At 47.3% G+C, this 23,461-nt stretch overlaps 1 protein-coding gene across 1 annotated transcript in view; it reads left to right on the top strand.

Moving 5' to 3' along the window:
* The first annotated feature begins 288 nt into the window (after positions 1 to 288).
* LOC133824766 (uncharacterized) overlaps positions 289 to 23,461 on the top strand; it is a 45,551-nt gene continuing 22,378 nt past the window's right edge. The window contains exon 1 of the mRNA XM_062257745.1: positions 289 to 668. Coding sequence (XP_062113729.1) covers positions 289 to 668 — 380 coding nt within the window. The remainder of the gene's footprint in view (positions 669 to 23,461) is intronic.

Here is a 23,461-nt window from a genome sequence, read left to right as displayed (position 1 = left end):
CAAGGCTGCTGGGGTTCATGGTGCCACTCTCAGTTTGGACGTCCTATCTCGGGTAGGCCAAAGCATCAGCAATTTTGAGGCTCCTTAGTGGCAGTTTTTGGTCAATGCTCGGGACTGCAACGTCCTTTACGACAAAAGTGTCGAGCTTGCATCTACAGTAATCTCTCTTACTTGATTATTTGTAAGAATTTTTCTTTGAGTATGTTCTAACTTGATTCGTTTGTGTGCTAGTCTCTTACCGCGTTTGCTCAGCTAAATTACAAGCTGAACAACGAGGTCCACACGAGCATGTCCTATGCTCAGGAGGTGAAGGATTTCCAGCTCAAGCTCAAAGACGAGTACAAAGCCGTGAAGTCAAAACTGGAGGCCGAGGTCAAAGAGATGAGCTCTAGGGTTGAGGAGCTTGAGAAACTGAATGCCGAGCTCGAGGAGGCAAAAAATAAGCTCAAAGAGAAGAGCTCCATGGTTGAGGAGCTGAATGCCAAGCTCGAGGAGGAGAAAAAGGCCACCTTTGAGATCATGGAGGGCAAAAAGGCTCATCTCCTTGAAGAGTTCAAGGAGAGGAAGGATCGGACGGTTGACCTGGTCATGTATAGGATCTGGGCTAGCAACGCTGATCTTGACACCAACTTCCTAGGCTCTTTTGAGGACAAGCTTATAGCCAAATGGCAAGCTCGGTTGGAGGCAGAGGAGGATGCTGAGAAGGCTAAGGAGGGCGCTCCTACCTCCTAAATCTTGATCTTGGGCTACGTCCCTTTGAGCCTTTTGTAATAGTTTATAGCTTTTGTTTTTTTTTTTATGCCCTTGGGGCAAAAACAATTTATATCTCGTACAAGAGCTACTTACTTATGATATTTGTGATACCATATTTGACTTCCCTTTAATATTTTTGCTTTACATCTCTTAAATCGAAATATTTTAAGCAGTTTATATTAAAATTTTGCCTTTATGTCTGTTTATTCATACCAACACATGTTGGATTTTGAGCTCGAGTTTCTACGCATTCTCGCGTAGTTTGTTTGATATATCCGTGTCCGATCTCATTAATTTTCAAGGTCGGATCTTACTTTCACCATGCACTCGAAAGTACTTATATGGCGTGTAAGGTAGGTAGTTTAGTTATATCCTGTTTTTCTAGTTACTTTTCCTCGTCCTCGGGTAGCTCCCCAAAGTTAAGAGGTTCAAACTATCTTTTTGCAAAATATTCCAGCTTTGATCTCGACTTAAATTGAAGTGGGTTTATTTATATCCCATCTTTCAGTCGATTAGTTTTAGCTGGTTTGTTCCAAACCTATTTAGGTCGTGTTTGGTTTGTAATCCGTACACTTACATATTTTCGATCTAGTTATATCTAGATCACACTGGTTCGCGTATCTAGTTGTATCCAGACACTTTTTAATATTTTGGTTATATCTAAATTATCTTGATTCGTGCATTTGGTTATATCCAAACACTTTACTTTTAATAATCTGGTTATGTCCAAATTATCTTAGCTCGCACATTTGGTTATATCCAAACACTTTACTTTTAATAATCTGGTTATGTCCCAATTATCTTAGCTCGCGCATTTGGTTATATCCAAACACTTTACTTTTAATAATCTGGTTATGTCCAAATTATCTTAGCTCGTGCATTTGGTTATATCCAAACACTTTACTTTTAATAATCTGGTTAACGGTCCAAATGATCTTAGCTCGCGCATTTGGTTATATCCAAACACTTTACTTTTAATAATCTGGTTAACGTGCAGACATTTGCTTGTTTTTGTGTATGCTTATTTTTGAGCAATTTTTTCAAACTTATGGTATGTATACCACTGATGCCCCCTTAATTATCCTATGAGTGTGACCATAGGTTATTAAATTAAGAGAGTTTGCAAAAAATATAACACATTGAAATGAAAATGAACTTTATTTAGAATTGAACAATTTATTAACAGAAGCTTAGTAAAGATAAACAAGCATGGTTACAGGAAACATCATTCCTACACTATTGATAGTAAGGTCGTAGATGTTCGACATTCCATGCTCGTGGTACCAATTTTCCATTTAGCCTTGCCAATTTGTAGATGCCAGGTCGAATAACTGACTCGATTTGATAAGGCCCTTTCCAATTAGGCCCGAGCACGCCAGTGGCTGGGTCCCGCGTAGCTAGGAACACACGCCTTAACACCAAGTCTCCTAATTCGAATTTTTTTTTCCCAAACCTTTTTATTGAAATATCGGGTAGCTCGCAGCTGATATGCTGCATTTTTTAGTTGAGCTTCGTCCCGTCTTTCTTTGATTAGGTCCAGACTTACTTCAAGCTGGGATTGGTTCGAGGCTTGGTCATAAGCATGGCTACGAATAGTGGGTATTTTGACCTCGATTGGTAACATGGCCTCGCATCCATATGCCAGAGAAAAAGGGGTATGCCCTGTTGAAGTGCGGGTTGTGGTTCGATAGGACCACAAGAGTTGGTGCAACTCATCGAGCCATTTTCCCATAGCTTCTTCCAATCTCTTTTTCATAGAACTTTTCAGAGTCTTATTTACAGCTTTGACTTGGCCATTTGCTTGGGGATGGGCCACAGAGGAGAAGCTCTTTATTATCCCATTTTTCTCACAAAATTTGGTAAACAGTTCACTGTCGAACTGAGTACCGTTATCTGATACTATCTTCCTTGGCATTCCATATCGCAGATTATGTTTTTCACCACGAAGTCCAAGACTTTCTTCGAGGTAATCGTTACCAGAGGTTCGGCCTCGGTCCACTTTGGGAAATAATCTATCGCGACTACTGCATACTTCACTCCATCTTTTCCAATTGGCAACGAGCCTATGAGATCAATTCCCCAGACCGCAAATGGCCATGGGGAGGTCATCATAGTTAGCTAAGAAGGTGGAGCTCGCGAGATTGTAGCGAACCGTTGGCACTTATCGCATCTCTTGACATAATCAAATGAATCTGTTTTGATAGTGGGCCAGAAGTATCCTTGTTGTCTAATTTTATTTGATAGGCTATGTCCCCGAGTGTGGTCCCCACAAAATCCTTCATGAATCTCTTCTAGGATTTTCTTGGCCTCGGGTGGAGTCACACATCGGAGTAGTGGCATAGAGTATCCTCTCCGATATAGCCTTCCTTCCACAATAGTGTATCTGGGAATCTGATACATCAGTTTCTGAGCCTTGTTCCGTTCTGTTGGGAGAATGTCGGTTTCAAGGTACTCAACTATTGGGGTCATCCAGGTTGACCCGGAGTTAATCATGCAGAAATATTCCTGTTCAGGCTCGCTAATACTGGGTGTTTTCAGGTGCTTAATTGGCACAACATTCAGTGCATTGACTTAGGCGGATGTGGCGAGCCTGGCTAGTGCGTCTGCATTTGAATTTTGCTCTCGAGGAACCTGCTCTATCGTATAGAACTTGAAATGTTCGAGTGTTGTTTTTGCTTTTTCTAAATATGCAGCCATCTTTGTTCCGCGAGCCTGGTATTCTCCTAAAATTTGGTTGACCACCAACTGTGAGTCACTGTAGCAATGTATTGCCTTAGCCCTGAGTTCCTTGGCTATTCAGAGTCCGGCCAATAGAGCCTCATATTCAGCCTCGTTGTTAGACGCTTCAAAGCCAAACCTTAAGGCGGAGTGAAATTGACTTCCAGTTGGAGTGATCAATGTGATTCCTGCCCCCGATCCATTCTCGTTGGAGGACCCATCGACATAAAGTTTCCACAGCTCGCGGACTAGGGTTATAACTTCGTCATCAATCATTCTAGTGCATTCCACTATAAATTCTGCCAGAGCTTGTCCTTTTATGGTTGTTCTTGAATGATAAGTGATCTCGAATTGTCCGAGCTCAATAGCCCATTTTAATAATCGGCCCGAGGGTTCTAGCTTAGACAAGACTTGCCGTAGTGGTTGGTCAGTCAGCACATGGATGGGGTGTGCTTGGAAGTTAGGTCGGAGCTTTCGAGATGAGTGAATTAGGCTGAGAGTGATGGACCCAAAATGAGTATGTTTTAAATATTTATACTCGCAAGCGCACGAATCGTATTTATAGAATAGTTTTCGTGTAAGCACGAGATCGAACCCAAAGGAGTTGTCTAAAATCGAAAATGAAACTATTTTAAATCAAAATTAATAAATTCTAACCTAGCCCCAAATATTGATGAGAATTTGTGACAAGAAAATAAACTAAAAGATAATAATAAAAACATTAAAGACAATACATAAACATAAATTAATAATAGAAATCAAGATAGTAAAATGAGATTATTAAGGATTAGGATCCACAAAATATAAGTTCAATAATATTTATAAGTATATTGATTCCCAAGTTTTAGTGATAGTTAAAATAATTCAAACTGCCATTTTCCAAATAGATTTATAATTTTAAGCACAAATTACTTCTAAAAAGATAAGATTTTTCTTCACTTTTCAAAATTATAATTTCAAAGCATTTAGTGTAAATCAATCTAATGAAATAACAAATAAATCAATGAACATTATTTATAAGGCAAAACATAATATTTTTGTTCTAAGCATGGATGTGTACAATTTAATGACACATCTTACACAAAGAATATTATGATTTTTGCACTAATGAAGAACAAAGTGTAAATATGTGCTAACAATCCAAAATACATGATATTTAAGATAAAAGAAGATATTTGAAGAAGAAAATTCCATAAACTTTGTTGCACAAAATGGGAAATCAACATACAAAATAAACACTATCTAGTTACATATTGTTTCATCATCACCTTAATAATCTTAAAAAGATTAGAAACTCATAACTAAAATAGCAAATAAAAACTAAAAATTACAAACATAAATAGGAAAATTTGGAGGAGAAACCCCCAAATTGTTCCTCTAAAAATACATAGAAAATAACCAAAAAGAAGAAGAAGATGAAGAGAATGGAGAGGTTTTGAAATGTGTAAAATTTTGTGTAGTGTGGTAACCTCTCCCCAAAATGGACACCCTAAATCCCTTATTTATAGCAAAAAATGAGGTATTAAAATAATCAATTTAAATTGATTAAATTAATTTAATTGATTATAATATGGTAAATAGGGGTAAAATATAGGGTGTAATAATGATGTTTTGGGGTAAAATGTGTAGAAAGTGGGGTAAAAATGTGGTATTTTTGGCAAAAGAGACAAGGGTACAAAAGCATTTTTGTTGGGCTCAATAAGTGGCATGCATGGGTTTGGTGGCTTTGGGGCTGCTTTGTGCTGTTTTGGTAGCTGAGAGGCTTTCGGTTGGGGATTGAAGCAGCTGGCAGGAGGCGTGGGTTTGCTCCTGGTGGGCTGGAGAGTTGGGCTGGAGGCAGCTGCAAATGGGTCACGTGGAAAGGAGCTGGGGGAGCATCATATGTGATTGCTGAAGGAGTTGGAGCGTGGAGGAGGTGCATGACTGGTGAGCAGCTGAGGAGTTGAGGCTGCTTTCTTGGGCTGGGCTGGCGCAGGCCCAAAGGAGAGGCAGGCGTAGAGAGAAGGCAGCTGCTGGGAGAGTTGGAACCGTGGGCCTGGGAGTGCTGGGCCGAAATGAAGAAGGCAAAAATGCCACATTTTTTCTTGTCTTGCTTTCTTGAAAATGCCATATTGTCATACATTTTTCTTTCTTTTCAAGAGCAAAAAATATCATAAATTCCCTACAAAATAAATATAAAATAAATCATAATACAATATTTTCAACTATAAAATAAATCAATTGAATCCTTTGAAAATATTAATTATAACTTAATTTATATTTAACATTTAAGTTTAATTATACAACATTTTTTTCCACTAACTTAACAATAATAATTCAAAAAATTAACTACAATATTTTACAACAAAATAACTATAAAAACACACAAAAATGTATAAAATTAAAATAAACCTAATAAATTCAAAATTACTTAAAAACATAATAAATCAATTAAAAACTCAAGAATTAAGCAACAATTAGCACATAAAAAGTGGTAAAATAACTCTATTTTGTAGAGTTATCAGAGAGCCAATCTCGATTTTGCCCCCAGTAACCTTTTGTTGACATAGTATACTAGCTTTTGTACCTTTTCCTCGCATTCCTCTATCCACTCGAATTTTTTGCCCCCTCTCAAAAGGTTGAAAAATGGAAGACAACGGTCTGTAGATTTCGAGATAAACCTACTCAATGCCGCCATTTGTCCTGTCAAACTCTGGACATCTTTATGTTTTCAAGGAGAGGGCATGTTAATTAACGCCTGGATCTTGTCAGGATTAACCTCTATTCCTCGCGTGTTCACAATGAAGCCCAGGAACTTCCCCGACGATACCCCAAATGAGCATTTATGGGGGTTGAGCTTCATGTTGTACTTTCGTAGCACGACGAAGCATTCTTCGAGGTCGTCCACATGGTTATTGTTATGTTTAGATTTGACCAACATGTCATCAACATACACTTCCATGTTATTACCTATCTGCTCGGAGAACTTCATATTTACGAGCCTTTGGTAGGTGGCTCCAGTATTTTTGAGCCCGAAAGGCATGACATTGTAACAATACAGCCCTTTATCTGTTACAAAACTCATATGCTCTTGGTCCGGGGCATGCATGGAAATCTAGTTATATTCAGAATAAGCATCCATGAATGACATAAGTCCGTGCCCGGCAGTGGCATCTACGAGCTGGTCGATCCGAGGTAAGGGAAAGCAGTCCTTAGGGCATGCCTTATTGAGGTCAGAGTATTCGATAGAAGTTTGCCATGTTTCATTAGGTTTTGGTACAAGTACTGGGTTAGCGACCCAATCAGGGTAGAAGGCGTCTCATATAAATCGATTCGCCTTTAACCTGTCGACCTCTTCCTTCAGGGCTTTCTTTCTGTCATCATCTAGGAGTCTTCGTTTTTGGTTCTTCGGGGGGAAGCTGTTGACGGTGAAATCTCGTCAACGAAATTAGATCGGAAAACTCAAAGGTAAGTCGAGTGAGGTTTTTGTAAGAACTAAGAATAAGCTTTAAGAAAAAGTAGACACAGATAAATGATGGAGCAAATCCTGGTATATTTCTCTATAGCCTCTCCTTACAATGAATTTTTCAACCCCCTTTCAGGTGGTCTTAGGGTTCCTTTTATAGTAGGCTCTAATGGCCTTAGATACATAGTGGTCCAGGGGACCAAGTGGTACATACGTACTGTGTCAGGGGAGTGGCTTCAGAGGTTGTGGTCGTACACCCCGTACAGAAGCAGGTGTCAGGAGGATGTCTCCACTACTTGTCGGTACCCATGTCTAATGCGTGGTGGCAGGCGTAGTGGCGCAGGAGGTAGTGGTGTCGGCTCTGACCCATGGCCGTAGACGTACGGACCATAACTCCTATTCTTGCATAACCACTCCTGGCATTCCCACTACATGTCTGGTAAGGGTACTATATCTGTACTCTGACTTCTTTAGGTTTGTAGGCCCATTCCATATTCATGCATGTACCTTGCCCTTTGTGAGTATTCTCACCTCCAAGGCCATGGGCGAGGCCATGGACGAGGCCATGAGCGAGGCCATGGGCGAGGCCATGGGCGAGGCCATGGGCGAGGCCATGGGCGAGGCCATGGGCGAGGCCATGGGCGAGGCCATGGGCGAGGCCATGGGCGAGGCCATGGGCGAGGCCATGGGCGAGGCCATGGGCGAGGCCATGGGCGAGGCCATGGGCGAGGCCATGGGCGAGGCCATGGGCGAGGCCATGGGCGAGGCCATGGGAGAGGCCATGGGCGAGGCCATGGGCGAGGCCATGGACGAGGCCATGGACGAGGCCATGGGCGAGGCCATGGGAAAGGCCATACCTCATTGCGAGCCCCTGGTGCGCGCGGGGCGCGAGGCCCCTGGTGCGCGCGGGGCGCGAAGCCCCTGGTGCGCGCGGGGCGCGAGGCGCATGGGCGCGCGGGGCGCGAGGCCCCTGGTGCGCGCGGGGCGCGAGGCGCATGGGCGCGCGGGGCGCGAGGCCCCTGGTGCACGAGGCCCCTGGTGCGCGTGGGGGCGCGAGGCGCATGGGCGCGAGGCCCCTGGTGCGCGTGGGGCGCGAGGCGCATGGGCGCGCGGGGCGCGAGGCCCCTGGTGCGCGCGGGGCGCGAGGCGCATGCGCGGGCGCGAGACCTCTGGTGCTCGCGAGGCGCGAGGCGCATGGGCGCGCGGGGCGCGAGGCCCCTGGTGCGCATGGGGCGCGAGGCCCCTGTGCGCGCGGGGCGCGAGGCCCCTGGTGCGCGCGGGGCGCGAGGCGCATGCGCGAGCGCGAGACCCCTGGTGCGCGCGGGGCGCGAGGCGCATGGGCGCGCGGGCGCGAGGCCCTTGGTGCGCGCGGGGCGCGAGGCCCTTGGTGCGCGCGTGCGCGAGGCCCCTGATGCGCGCGGGTGCGAGGCCCCTGGAGCGCGCGAGGCGCGAGGCGCATGGGCGCGCGGGCGCGAGGCCCCTGATGCGCGCGGGCGCGAGGCCCCTGGTGCGCGCGGGGCGCGAGGCGCATGCCTTGCTGAGACATGGGATACATCCTAGGTGCGAAATGTCTTCTTGGCGTGAGGTCCTTGGTGTGGGACACCTCGGGGCAAGGCTAGGCGCATGAGGTGTTGGCATGCGTGGGGTGCTGCTGGAGTGGTGTTCGCGAGGCTGGGGCCTTAACTTCGAGGGGCACGGATAAGGGCCATGTGTGCATGACAAACACATCTAACAAGGTGATGCAGCTTGGAGGCCTGGAATGACCTCATGAGGCCTAGAGCTCTGCGAGTGTCTAACACTTCGATGGCCTATAATTACCTTCTGCCTTCATTGCGTACTTGGTGCCCTTGGTGCCCCTTAGCTATTTACTTCTTTAAGGGACTAGAAACTTCTTTTGTGTGTTTTTCTTATTTGGTGGATTTTCGGCATCCACACTTACCCCCCAGTCTATAGGGAGGCCTTTAGGCGTTCTTGTAGACTCTTCCGCTCCTTTTTATTATTCTCTTATTCTTCTTCTTTCTTCTTTTTTTTATATATTTATCATGTTCGAGGTCCTTTGGAACCCACGCGAAAAGGGGGTTCGGTAGGCCTCTCTGCGATGCGTCTTAGTTGCACCTGTAAGGATATATTGACCCCTTGGGTTCTAATTATCCTTTTATATATCTTCACGCGCGCTTATTATATCTTGCGAGAAGCGTCCTTCTCGTCATTAGGCATAGTACTATTTTTGCAAGCGTCTTCTTTGAGACCCTTTTTGCAAGCGTCTTCTTTAAGACCCTTTTCGGAAGCGTCTACTTTGAGACCCTTTTGGATAGCGTCTACTTGGGAGACCCTTTTTGGAGGCGTCTACTTTGGAGACCCTTTTTGGGAGGTGTCTACGTTGTAGACCCCTTTTGGTGGGGTCTACTTATGAGACCCTTTTTGCAAGCGTCTACTTTGGAGACCCTTTTTGCAAGCGTCTACTTTGGAGACCCTTTTTGCAAGCGTCTACTTTTGAGGTGATCTCCCCTCAGGTGGAGACTTTCATGGCTAGATGGTCTTCGTTCGATCTCTAATTTGGTTAGGGACCCCTCTAGCACGATGCCCCCCTTCTATATGGAATCCCCAGACATACTGGTAGTATGGCCACTGGAGGAAGGTTCGCTCTCTTCGACATGGAAGTTCTTATGGCCCTCTTCCACACGTATGTACTTCTGTGCTCTGTCGAAGAAGTCGTCCAAATCCGAAACTTCTCTTTTGAGCATGTTACTCCATAACTTGCTTCCTGGACGAACTCCGGCTGTAATAGCCATCTTGAGCTCTGCTTTGGTTAAACATCCCACCTTTGTTGCTTCTATACCGAATCTATGGATGTAGTCCTTCAAACTTTCATTCTCGCCTTGTTTGATGTTAGCGAGGCTGGTAGTTGGCATGACGTAGTCACACGCTGCATGGTGTTGCTGAAGAAATTCATCAGAGAATTGTTGCCATGACTTGATTGTTCCTGGCCTTATCCTCCTGAACCATTTGTACGCCACTCCTTTAAGAGTAACGACGAAGCAATGACATTTTGCTCTGTTGTTGACCCCCCTTAACCTCATCAAGTTATTGAAGGAGTCTAAGTGATATTTTGGGTCTGTAGTACCCTCATACGGAGTCATGCGAGGCTCTCTGAAGCCAGTGGGCATTTGTTCAGCCTGAATCTCCCTTGTGAAGGGTGAATCACGGTCGAATTCTCCGCCATCCATGTGCCCCCCAAGTACAGTGGTGATCTTGCCTTGGGGGCATCGCATTTTGGTGTCTAGTCCCCTCCTCTTTTCGTATAAGGAATTTTGCGGGTTCTCGGGCTGATCCCTCGCCTTGGTTGTGTCCCTCGGTGGAACCGCGGGGGGTGCGTCTCTCACTTCTGACCTCTCCTCATGGAGCCCTTTTCTTAGGCCAGGGGGTGACCCTTTTGGGGGGACTTCGGCATCTTTCTTATGACCCTCATCTTCTCTCTGCCTATGCTCCTGGGGACACTTCGTTGGCCTATGTCCCCCATGGTACTTTGCCTGGGGGGTTTCACTGGCGGAAAGTTGGGTTCCCCCACCGTCTATGGGGACAGTGTTTTCCCCTTCTTCATGCTCCTTCCCTTTATGCTTTGGGAGGGGCATGCTTGACTTCCCTTGCCGTAGGTTGTTTAAAACCTTCTGCATGTTTTCCATCATGGTTTCCAGCCTCCTAGTCTTTTTATGCAACTCGTGAATCTCATCCTTGTAGAAGCGCGTCCTTGAGCTGGAACTTACCGAGCGTACCCCGGGACCCTTGCCTGGCCAGTGCGTCGAGGGACTGGGGTCCCGGTGGCCTGAGCGTGGGGTCAACCGGGGCCGGTTAAGTGGATACACTAGCGGCTCTGAATGACCTCCGTCGGGCTGGGTAGCTGAGGATGATGCTTCCCTCTCCTCCTCCGGGGGAAGAGGTTCTTCTGGTCCATCTCCATGCTCGGGCAGAGGGGGGTCTTTCTTGGAAGGCCTCCGCTCTACTTCGTCTCGGTGAACCTCCACCTTTTGTATATGCCGTAGGCGTTTTGAACGTCTTAGCATCTTTCTTTGTTGGAAATGAAGGAAGAACACTGGCTTGATGCTTGTTCTTCCCACAGACGGCGCCAAACTGTTGACGGTGAAATCTCGTCAACGAAATTAGATCGGAAAACTCAAAGGTAAGTCGAGTGAGGTTTTTGTAAGAACTAAGAATAAGCTTTAAGAAAAAGTAGACACAGATAAATGATGGAGCAAATCCTGGTATATTTCTCTATAGCCTCTCCTTACAATGAATTTTTCAACCCCCTTTCAGGTGGTCTTAGGGTTCCTTTTATAGTAGGCTCTAATGGCCTTAGATACATAGTGGTCCAGGGGACCAAGTGGTACATACGTACTGTGTCAGGGGAGTGGCTTCAGAGGTTGTGGTCGTACACCCCGTACAGAAGCAGGTGTCAGGAGGATGTCTCCACTACTTGTCGGTACCCATGTCTAATGCGTGGTGGCAGGCGTAGTGGCGCAGGAGGTAGTGGTGTCGGCTCTGACCCATGGCCGTAGACGTACGGACCATAACTCCTATTCTTGCATAACCACTCCTGGCATTCCCACTACATGTCTGGTAAGGGTACTATATCTGTACTCTGACTTCTTTAGGTTTGTAGGCCCATTCCATATTCATGCATGTACCTTGCCCTTTGTGAGTATTCTCACCTCCAAGGCCATGGGCGAGGCCATGGGAGAGGCCATGGGCGAGGCCATGGACGAGGCCATGAGCGAGGCCATGGGCGAGGCCATGGGCGAGGCCATGGGCGAGGCCATGGGCGAGGCCATGGGCGAGGCCATGGGCGAGGCCATGGGCGAGGCCATGGGCGAGGCCATGGGCGAGGCCATGGGCGAGGCCATGGGCGAGGCCATGGGCGAGGCCATGGGCGAGGCCATGGGCGAGGCCATGGGCGAGGCCATGGGCGAGGCCATGGGCGAGGCCATGGGCGAGGCCATGGGCGAGGCCATGGGCGAGGCCATGGGCGAGGCCATGGGCGAGGCCATGGGCGAGGCCATGGGAGAGGCCATGGGCGAGGCCATGGGCGAGGCCATGGACGAGGCCATGGACGAGGCCATGGGCGAGGCCATGGGAAAGGCCATACCTCATTGCGAGCCCCTGGTGCGCGCGGGGCGCGAGGCCCCTGGTGCGCGCGGGGCGCGAAGCCCCTGGTGCGCGCGGGGCGCGAGGCGCATGGGCGCGCGGGGCGCGAGGCCCCTGGTGCGCGCGGGGCGCGAGGCGCATGGGCGCGCGGGGCGCGAGGCCCCTGGTGCACGAGGCCCCTGGTGCGCGTGGGGGCGCGAGGCGCATGGGCGCGAGGCCCCTGGTGCGCGCGGGGCGCGAGGCCCTTGGTGCGCGCGGGGCGCGAGGCCCCTGGTGCGCGTGGGGCGCGAGGCGCATGGGCGCGCGGGGCGCGAGGCCCCTGGTGCGCGCGGGGCGCGAGGCGCATGCGCGGGCGCGAGACCTCTGGTGCTCGCGAGGCGCGAGGCGCATGGGCGCGCGGGGCGCGAGGCCCCTGGTGCGCATGGGGCGCGAGGCCCCTGTGCGCGCGGGGCGCGAGGCCCCTGGTGCGCGCGGGGCGCGAGGCGCATGCGCGAGCGCGAGACCCCTGGTGCGCGCGGGGCGCGAGGCGCATGGGCGCGCGGGCGCGAGGCCCTTGGTGCGCGCGGGGCGCGAGGCCCTTGGTGCGCGCGTGCGCGAGGCCCCTGATGCGCGCGGGTGCGAGGCCCCTGGAGCGCGCGAGGCGCGAGGCGCATGGGCGCGCGGGCGCGAGGCCCCTGATGCGCGCGGGCGCGAGGCCCCTGGTGCGCGCGGGGCGCGAGGCGCATGCCTTGCTGAGACATGGGATACATCCTAGGTGCGAAATGTCTTCTTGGCGTGAGGTCCTTGGTGTGGGACACCTCGGGGCAAGGCTAGGCGCATGAGGTGTTGGCATGCGTGGGGTGCTGCTGGAGTGGTGTTCGCGAGGCTGGGGCCTTAACTTCGAGGGGCACGGATAAGGGCCATGTGTGCATGACAAACACATCTAACAAGGTGATGCAGCTTGGAGGCCTGGAATGACCTCATGAGGCCTAGAGCTCTGCGAGTGTCTAACACTTCGATGGCCTATAATTACCTTCTGCCTTCATTGCGTACTTGGTGCCCTTGGTGCCCCTTAGCTATTTACTTCTTTAAGGGACTAGAAACTTCTTTTGTGTGTTTTTCTTATTTGGTGGATTTTCGGCATCCACAGAAGCTATTATCAATGTTAAGGGCGTGGCTCATCACATTCAGACTTATCCCTACCATGTCCGAATGTGACCATGCAAAAACATCCTGGTTCTTCCTCGAGAAGCAAATTAATTGCTACATTGTTTCTTTTGGAAGGTTTTTTCCTACCTTTACAGTTTTCGGGGGATCGACCTCTTCGAGCTTGACCTCTTCGAGCTCTTCAAGAGGCTCGAGGTCAACCCTTTCTTATATTCTTGGATTGATCTCTTCGTCTATTTCGAAGACTGTCCCATCGTTATTCTGAATTACTACAAGTGTTTCTGCACTTGTCTGCTTCTTTCCTCTCATGGAAATGCTGTAGCATTCCCTTCCCGCGAGCTGGTCTCCTTTCAACGTCCCGATGCCGCTAGAAGTCGGGAACTTGATGGCCATGTTCCTAACGGACGAAATTGCCCCCAGCCATACTAGGGAAGGTATCCCGAGCAGTACGTTGTAGGCCGATGGAAGATCCACCACTATGAACTCCATCATCTTGGTTGTCGAGATTGGGAAGTCTCCCAAGGTTACGGGGAGTTTGATGGATCCCATACAGGCAATCCCTTCTCCTGAAAAGATGTACAACGTCGTTGCAAAGGCCTTTAGGTCGTGAAGCGTGAGTCCCATCTTTTCCAATGTGGCCTTGCAGAGGATATTTACTGAGCTCCCGTTATCAATCAGGACTCGGTGTACCCTCTTATTCGCGAGCTGAAGGGTTATGACCAACGAGTCATTATGAGGGAACTGTACATGGGATGCATCATCTTCAGTAAAAGTTATGGGTTGAGATTCAACCCTTTGCTGTTTTGGAGCTCTGGGTTCGGGTTCGTAGGGAGAACCGTCACCAGTTTTCAGCTCATTCACATATATTTTCTGGGCATTCCTGCCTGATCCTGCAATATGGGGTCCCCTGAGATGGTTATGACATCTTCTCCATCAATCGGAGGGGGTCGTTCATCTTCCCGTGCTCGGGAGTTGCTGTTCTGGGCAGGTGGTGCAGCTACTGCCCTTTGGCTGGTGGAAGCCTGACTGGGGTTTTGATTTCTCACATATTGCCTGAAATATCCTCTCGAGATTAGACCTTCAATCTCATCTTTTAATTGCCTGCATTCATCGGTTGTATGTCCGATATCCCTATGGAATCTGCAGTACTTGTTGGAGTCTCTTTTCGCCTTTTGGTTTCTCATGGGGTCAGGCCGTCTGAAAGGGACCTGGTTTTCATTAGCCAGGTAGATATTCTCCCGAGACTCATTGAGCTCGGTATACACCTTGTATATGGAGAAATATCTTTCCCCTTTCTTCTTCTTTCCCCATTCCGCCTCGGGATTATTCCCTTCATTTTTCTTTCTTTTAGAAGGGTTGTCCCCAGAAGGTTTTGAGGTCATAGGATCCACTGCGGTCGAGGCAGAGTTTGTGTTTGTTGTTGTGGTTATGGGCTGAGAGGTCATATTTAATGCTGACCTCGCCTATTCTACATTAACAAACCTCTGAGCTCGTCGATTGAACTCGGTTAAGGACCTTATGGGCTTCCTTTGCATGTCCTCCCAGAGAGGACTTCCAGGCATTACTCCAGCTTGGACAACCATTAAATGGCCACTGTTGTCGAAGTCACGGGCTCGAGCGACTTCCAAGTTAAACCTTGTGAGATAGCTTTTCAGTGTCTCATTTGGCTGCTGTTGGACATTGGTCAAGGCAGACGCCTCAGGCCTAATGCCAACCATGGCCTTGAATTAATTCTTGAAATCTCTTGATAATTGATCCCAAGAAGCAATCAAATGTCTCTTATACATTTTAAACCAGTTCTTCGCTGGTCCCGTGAGTGAGCCTAGGAACAACATGCACCTGAGCTCGTAGCCCACATTTCTGGCTCGCATGATTGTGTTGAACGTACTTAAATGGCTGTACGAATCCGAATTCCCATCAAAGGGTGGGACATGAGGAATTCTGAACCCTTGAGGAAACGGGGTGCTGGAAATATACAGGGCGAAGGGCTCGAGTTCTTCATCAAACTCTTCATCCTGAAATTGACCTCGTTCATTTTGTAATAGCCTGAATGCTCTTTCCAACTGCTCAATCCTTTCTTGGATTGGATCTACGGGGGGTTTGACTTGAAGCAGTGGGAACTGATCATCATTGATTACAACTCCAGTTCCCTACCTCGGCGCGGGGTGCTTGCGCCCGTTGAGATGGTCTCTCAGGTCCGAATTTGGGGGATTTTCATGCCCCCGATTTTGGTTCAAATGCTCCCGTAAATCTGGGTGATCACCTCGATTTCCAGTGTTTCTACGTTCCTAGTCGTATATACTTACAGACCTGGTGTCACCCGAGCCTTCACTGACATGGCTCATTGCATGATTATTTCGAGATGAGATTCTTGCTGGTTGTCTCGTCTCAATAGCGTGAGATCGAGACATTTGGCTTCTCGTGGGATGGGGACCCCTATGCTCCCTAGCAGTTTCCCTATTTCCACGCCTTCGCCCAACTCACCTTTCCTTATCACCATGGGTCGGTTGGGCGTTCCTCCGAGTTGGTGAGGGATGCCTTATTGGCGATGGTGGGTGCCTTATTGGTGATGGTGGCTGCCATCCATTACGGGGCCTAGAAGGCCCTGAGTTTGCTCAATTAGGTTCTGCAACGTTCTGCATATAACAATTTTTGGGTCCAAGCCTTCGAGGGGGCTTGATTATTCCTTACTCCGGCTGGTGCCTCCACAGTTGGTTAGCAGGACCTCCAGCCCGGTTACTTCTCCGGGGCCTCGGTGGAGCAGGTTGTTCTGCTGGTGGTAGAGGCTGCTCCACTCTTCGGGTGGCAGAGTTTTTGCACGGCCACCCCCAAGGCCTACGCGGTGGGACGTGGATGTCCCGCGGAGGAGGTGGGGCCTGAGCTGGTTGCGCTTCAGCTACCAACCTGGCTAGCTCTTCGTTGCGTTTCTTAGCTTCTGCCAACTACTTTTGCAATTGACAATTTTTGAGTTCCACTATTGGGACATATCGTTCAGGATTGAAGTACATGTCCTCGTCGTCCTTGGGGGTAGGTGGTCCCCGAGAGTCGGATGACCCACTCCTCTCATCGGGGTCAGAATTCACCATAGGCTGCTTTCCAGGGCGCCGGGGGTACTCAGCTTCATCTAAAATCTCATCCTCAGGAATATTGGGATCATTTGTAGCCATTGCTAATCTGAGAGGCTTCCTGAATAAATAGACTCATGCACATACTGTTTAATAACTCTCAATGAAAGCACCAAACTGTTGACGTCATTTTTTGTCAACTTAAATAGTAGAGCAATTAAACAATAAAATATTGGTGCAAATGAATAAAGAGGAAAACCAAAGGATTTTTACATGGTTCAGCAGTTAACTCTGCCTAGTCCACGAGTCTATGTTATTAAGACTTGGGAGTTTTCTGGAAACTTTTTCAGAGAAGAGTTGCCCAGAGTTTTCTCTCTAGAAATCAGAAATCGGTCCTTTACAAATGGTGCTTCCTTCTCTATTTATAGAGAAGGTTGGAGAATTCATTCCCACATATCTCGGGAAGATATTCTGTAAATCAATTAATATAATGCTATTCAATGCATTATATCCTTTATACACGGAAACATCCCATGAAGATCGGGAACAGATAACAGATTAAATGATATCCCTTAAATATTGAGATTGTACAACAATAAACATATTCACACGTAACTGATTAACCCTGATGATTCATCAAATCTTCGAGATCAACAATTGCCATTGAACTTGTCAAGACTATCAATCGATCATGAGCTTGCCACCTAGCTTCACTTATGCTCGGAACAAATAGATGCTGACGATGCTGTCACATCCGAGCTTGCACTTCCCGAGCTCGAGCCATCTCGCCTGAAGGCAATCAGGGAAAAATATATTCATGTGTCATACCATGGCCATCGTGAACTCAGAGAATATTTGAGGCTACACATCCTCGAGGTCGTTGTTTACTTCAGAGAGATCCGACAGTTGGTTCATATGATGTCCGCATATGTTTCGAGCTTACACCTGATGAGCCCAGTTTTCGGGGTCATAACTTCTCATCTCGAAATCTAGGTGTAACAAGGTGCGTGCATGAATATCTAGTTATATCCAGAGTATGCATCCATGAATGACATGATATCGTGACTTGCGGTGACATCTACAAGCTGCTCAATTCGAGGTAAGGGAAAGCAATCCTTTGGATATGCCTTATTGAGATCCGAATAATCAATGCAAGTTTGCCACTTGCCATTGGGCTTTAGAACTAGCACATGATTGGCTATCCAATTGGGGTAGAAAGTATCTCGGATAAACCGATTTGCCTTCAACCTTTTGATCTCTTCTTTCAAGGCTTTCTTCCTTTCATCGTCCAGGAGCCTTCTTTTCTATTATATTGGAGGGAAGCTTTTGTCTATGTTGAGTGCATGGCTTATAATTTTTGGGTTGATCCCAACCATGTCTGGGTGCGACCATGCAAACACATTCGGATTTTCCCTCAGGAAGCGAATTAATTGCTATCTCGCATCTTTGGGGAGATTCTTCCCTATCTTTACCACCCTAGTGGTATCATTTTAATCAACCTCTACATCAAGATCGACCCTATACTCTTCTATTCTAGGCTCAATCTCTTCTTCAACTTCAAAGACTGTTCTGCTTATTTCCCGGATGAAAAAAGTGCCTGTGCACTTTTTTTGCCCTTCCTTCTCATGGAAATGCTATAACATTCTCAGGTAGGCAGATGGTCTCCCTTTAGTGTCCCAATGCCACTGGATGTTGAGAATGTGATGGCCAAGTGCCTCACAGATGACAATGCCCCTAGCCAAGTGCCTCACAGATGACACTGCCCCCAACCCAAGTGTCTCTTGAGTAGTACATTGTAGGCTGATGGGGTGTCCACCACTATAAACTCCATAATCTTGGTTACTAAGACTGGATAGTCTCCCAAGGTTACTAAGAGCTTGATAGAACCCATGCTGGCTATTCCTTCTCCGAAAAATCTGTACAACGTCGTCGCACACGCCTTCAAGTCTCGAACTGTGAGTCCCATCTTTTCCAAAGTGGCCTTGTAAAGGATGTTAGCCGAGCTCCCGTTCTCTATCAGGACCCAGTGCATCATTTTATTGGCGAGCTGGAGTGTGATGACCAAAGAGCCATTGTGGGGAAACTGGACGTGCGAGGCATCTTCTTCTGTGAAAGTAATGGTTGAGTTTCAACCTTCTGTCGTTTTGGAGCTCTTGGTTCAGGTTCGTGGGGAGATTTGTCCCCCGTCTTGAGCTCGTTGACATATATTTTATGGGCATTTCTTCTTGACCCAACGATATGTGGTCCTCTAGCAATGGTTACCACATCCTCCCCATCTATCGGGGGAGGTCAGTCATCCTCCCTTGTGCGTGGGGCCGTGTTCTATTGGGAAGGCTGTGTAGAAGCTGCCCTGTAACGACCCAAAATCGCTAATAAGGCTTAAGGGCCTTGATTAGTGTGCCAGGAGGGCATGTTGGGATTTATGTGTGATTTGATGAGTTAAATGCATGATTATGATTTAAAGCATGTTATATGACTAATTGAACATCGAGATGCATGACTACGTGGTTAGTATGCATGTTAGGTGAAATAATTATGCATGTGGACCCCATTTGCATGATAGGGGTAAATTGGTAATTTTAGCACGCTGAGGGCATATATGTGATAATTGTATTCTATGACTTGTACCACGCGAGTGTGGTGTTATTGTTGTGATGCACGTGCCGAGACGGTCCTAGAGAGCTAGTTAACTTAAGAGTCACAACGAGATTTCTATACCCGGCTCGGGAGGAGCCTAGGGGTACTTTGGGAATTTTATGGTTAAGATTGAGATTTAGCGGGTAATGGTTATTGGTGATTGAGTAACCTGGGTAACCATTAGTTACTGCTGAGAGTAACAAGTTCTAGATAGAAAATGGTAGAAATGAAATAGAAGTAAAAGGACTTAAGTGCCCTTGAGGTTTAGTTGGGAAAGGATAGGCAAGGAGGGGTAAAATGGTCATTTGGCTTGGAATTTGATATATGGCAGCTGGGTTATATGGGGTACACGGTTTGGGGCTTAGTCATTTTGGTGGTTTTGTTTAAAATTAAGAAAGGAAAAGCTAGAAGGAGACCTAGGGCAAGAAGAAGGAGAAGAAGAAGAAGAGGAGTGATGGAGCTGAAATTTGAAGACTTAGGAGATGGATCAAGGAAGCATAGGGTTGGATTCTTCATTCAAGGTATGGATTCTAAGTAATTTAAGGCTTGTTTCTGTTATGGGTTAAGGAATTTGAGCATGGTTTAAGTTTGAACTTTGAGTTTTTATTTTTCTGAAATTGAAATCAAGGATGTGGATTTTGGGGATTTGATTGTGTGTTTGGATTTCTTTGATGATGTTTATGGGTTGTTAGATGGTCCATTTGAAGTTTTAAATTGATTTTGGGGTTTGGGTATTGGTTTGGTATGATTTTGGAAGGTTTTAACTCGGAGATAGTGCAGGGAAAAACCCAGAATTCTGGGTCTGCGAAGGCGTGCCGCGACACAGGTTTTTCGTGCCGCGGCGAGGGAGTCCCTGACTGATGGGTGCCGCGGCACAAGGCAAATTTCAGGTTGACATTTTTGGCAATTTTAGGCCTTTGCTCCGGGGGTTCGGGGGATGTCTCCAGGGTGTTGTTTTAAGGTTTTAGAGGTCCCGAGAGTGTGGGATTGGTCCCGGGAAGTGGTTTTGGGTTGATTAGTATTGAGGGATGTTTCTTGTGTGTTGTGACTAGGTTGTTGGTGAGGCTCGTGCTAGAGGACCGTGCTCGCGGCTTTAGTGCATCAGGAGGCTCGGAATACAGGTAAGAAAACCGTAACACCCGAGAATAGGGCATGGCCCCATTGTGTGATTGCAGGGCATGGCCCCAGATTGTATTATTTGCAAATGTTTAACCTTAAATGAATCATGATGTGTGTGAATGATTATTTCGAATGTACTATATGTGTGATTATAATGAAATGAACGGCAAGGGCCGAGTGCGGCGTAGGCCGGGTGCGGCCGTGGGGCCGAAAGTAACACACAGCACATGGGATGCTTATATTCAGGGTGGGACCCAAGGGATACATGAGTTATCCTCGCGGTGAGAACCGAAACCCCAGGCTTTGGTAAGGCCTCTGGGGCGGCATGGCCGTGCTTGTTTATTATGATGGTTTTCCTATTTGTCAGTGATTTATGCCAGCTATATGAATTGCATATGTTATGTATTATTTGGGTTTTCTTGCTGGGCTTCGGCTCACGGGTGCTCCGTGTGGCAGGTAGAAGCAAGGACTGAGTCAACCAACCATGAGTACGGAGAGCGTGAAGCGACGCGTACATGTTTGGCCTGCCCGACTGCTTTGGTTGGGGGTTTATTCGAAAATGGCTGTAATAATCTATGATTTTATGATTTCTCAACTGTAACCTTATTTCAAGATGTAATTAGTTTTCAAACCTTATTTTGGGATCCCAAATGTTTAATAATAGAAGTTTTAATGAAACGACGCATTTTCAAAGATTACAGCCTTAACTTTTAATTAGTCACACTTTTGTTTCAAAACCTCGGTTAGCGAGTTCATTGCACACTGTTTTGTCTTAAAAACTCACTTAGTAACGGCTCTAAGGAAGTAGGGCGTTACATGCCCTCTGTCCAACTGACGCTTGTGCCAGATTTCTGTTTCTTACATACTTCCCAAAATATCCTCTCAAGATCAGATCTTCGATCTCTTCCTTCAGTTGTCTGCATACATCAGTGGTATGACCGATGTCCCTATGGAATCTGCATAATTTATTAGTATCCCTCTTCGACTTTTGATTTCGCATTGGGTTAGGTTGTCTAAACGGGACCTGATTTTCGTTTGCAATAAAAATGTTTTCCCGAGTTTCTGTAAGCTAGATCTAAACTGTGTAAAAGGAGAAGTATTTATCTCCTTTTTTCTTTTTTCCCCTGTCCGCCTCCAAGTTATTCCCTTCATTTTTCTTTCTTTTTGAAGGGTTTTCTCCTAAGGGCTGCGACATTGAGTGGGTAGTTGAGGTCGAGGCTGAGTTGATGTTCATAGTTGTAGTTATAACAGGCTGAGGGGTCAGTTTTAATGTCGACCTCGCCTTTTCTACATAGACGAATCTCTGAGCCCTATTGTTGAACTCGATTATTGTCCTTATAGGGTTCCTTTGCATATCGTCCCAAAGGGGACTTCCAGGCAATACCCCAGCTCGTACTGCCATAAGATGACCACTGTCATTGACATTTCGAGCTCGTGCCACCTCTATGTTAAACCTTGTTAGGTAGCTCTTTAATGACTCTCCCTGCTGCTGTCTAACATTAGTCAAGGATGAGGCTTTGGGCCTGACACGTACCATGGCCTTGAATTGTTTCTTGAATTCCTTAGCCAGTTGTTCCCAAGACAAGATCGAATGCCTTCAAAACTTGTTGAACTAGTTTTTTACTAGTCCCGTCAGCATGGTTGGAAAAAGAATGCACCTGAGCTCATATCTGACATTGCTGGCGCGCTTTATCGTGTTAAACGTACTTAGATGGACGTACGGGTCTAAGGTCTCGTCAAAAGGTGCCACATGGGGTATCTTGAATCCGTAAGGAAATGGAGTGTTCGATATGTGCGGAGGAAAAGGCTCGAGCTCCTCATTGGAGTCGTCAACCTTGCCCTTCTTTCTCTCCTCTTGAAGGAGTCTAAATGATCTTTCAAGTTGGTTAATTCTTTCTTGGACCAAGTCCACCGGAGGTTGAGCTTGCACTTGGGGCAACTGGTTATTGTTTGTGAAAACTCCAGTTCCCTGCCCCAGTACAGGGTTACACTAATTTCCGTATACTGGCTGCATGGGCTCTTTTCGGCTATTCAAATGTGTTCGTAAATCCAAGTTTTAAGTGTTAGCCTGCCCTCAATTTTTCACGACCTTTACCGTTTTCGAGGGATCTGACTCTTCGAGCTCTTCTAATGGTTCGAGATCAGCTTTTTCCTCCACTCTTGGATCGATTTCTTCATCTATCTCCAAGATCGTCCCATCCTTATTCTGAATAACGACGAGTGCTTGTTCGCTCGCCTATTTCTTTCCTCTTACAGAAATGCTATAGCATTCCCTTCCGGCTAACTGGTCTCCCTTCAACGTCTCGATGCCACTAGAAGTCGGGAAATTGATGGCCGGATGCCTTACATACGAGACTGCCCCCAGCCCTACTAGGGCGGGTCTCCCGAGCAGCACGTTGTAGGCCGATGGCAGGTCCACTATTACAAACTCCATCATTTTGGTTACTGAGACTTGGTAGTCTCCCAAGGTTACCGGGAGTTCGATGGACCCCATACAGGCAATCCCCTCTCCTGAAAAACCATACAAGGTCGTTGCACAGGCCTTTAGGTCATGAACCATGAGTCCCATATTTTCTAAGGTGGCCTTATAGAGGATATTCACTGAGCTTCCGTTATCTATCAGGACTCGGTGAACTCTCTTATTCACTAGCTGAAGGGTGATGACCAGCGGGTTGTTGTGAGGAAACTTAACATGGGACGCATCGTCCTCAGTAAAGGTTATCGGCTGAGATTCAATCTTTTGGCATTTTGGAGCTCTAGGTTCGAGTTCATAAGGGGACCCGTCCCCAGTTTTTAGCTCGTTCACATAGCGATTTGGGAATTCTTGCCCATCCCTGCGAGATGAGGCCCGCCCGAGATGGTTATCACATCTTCTCCATCTATTGGAGGAGGCCTATCTTCTTCTCTTGCTTGGGAATTATTGTTTTGAGCAGGTTGTGGTGCAGCTGCCCTCTGGTTAGTAGAAGCCTGATTGTTACTCTGGTTTTTGACATACTGTCTGAAATATCCTCTCAAGATTAGTCCTTCGATCTCGTCCTTCAACTGCCTGCACTCATCAGTAGCGTGCCCAGTGTCTCTGTGAAATCGACAGTACTTGCTGGAGTCCCTCTTGGACTTCTGATTTCTCATGGGGTCTAGGCGCCTGAAAGGGATGTGGTTTTCATTAGCCAGGTATATATTCTCCCGAGACTCATTGAGCTCGGTGTACACTTTGTACACAGAGAAATACCTTTCCCCCTTCTGCCTCGGGGTTACTTCCTTCGTTCTTCTTCCTTTGGGAAGGGTTTTCCGCAGGAGGCTTTGAAGCTGTTGGGTCCGCCAAAGTCGAGGCAGAGTTTATGTTTATCGTTGTAGTTACGGGCTGAGAAGTCATATTCAGTGTTGACCTTGCCTCCTCTACATTGACAAACCTTTGAGCTCGCTTATTAAACTCGGTTAA

This window comes from Humulus lupulus, chromosome 3 (genome assembly GCF_963169125.1).
Source record: "Humulus lupulus chromosome 3, drHumLupu1.1, whole genome shotgun sequence".
Lineage (NCBI taxonomy): Eukaryota > Viridiplantae > Streptophyta > Magnoliopsida > Rosales > Cannabaceae > Humulus > Humulus lupulus.
This window is presented reverse-complemented; position numbering and strand designations above follow the sequence as displayed.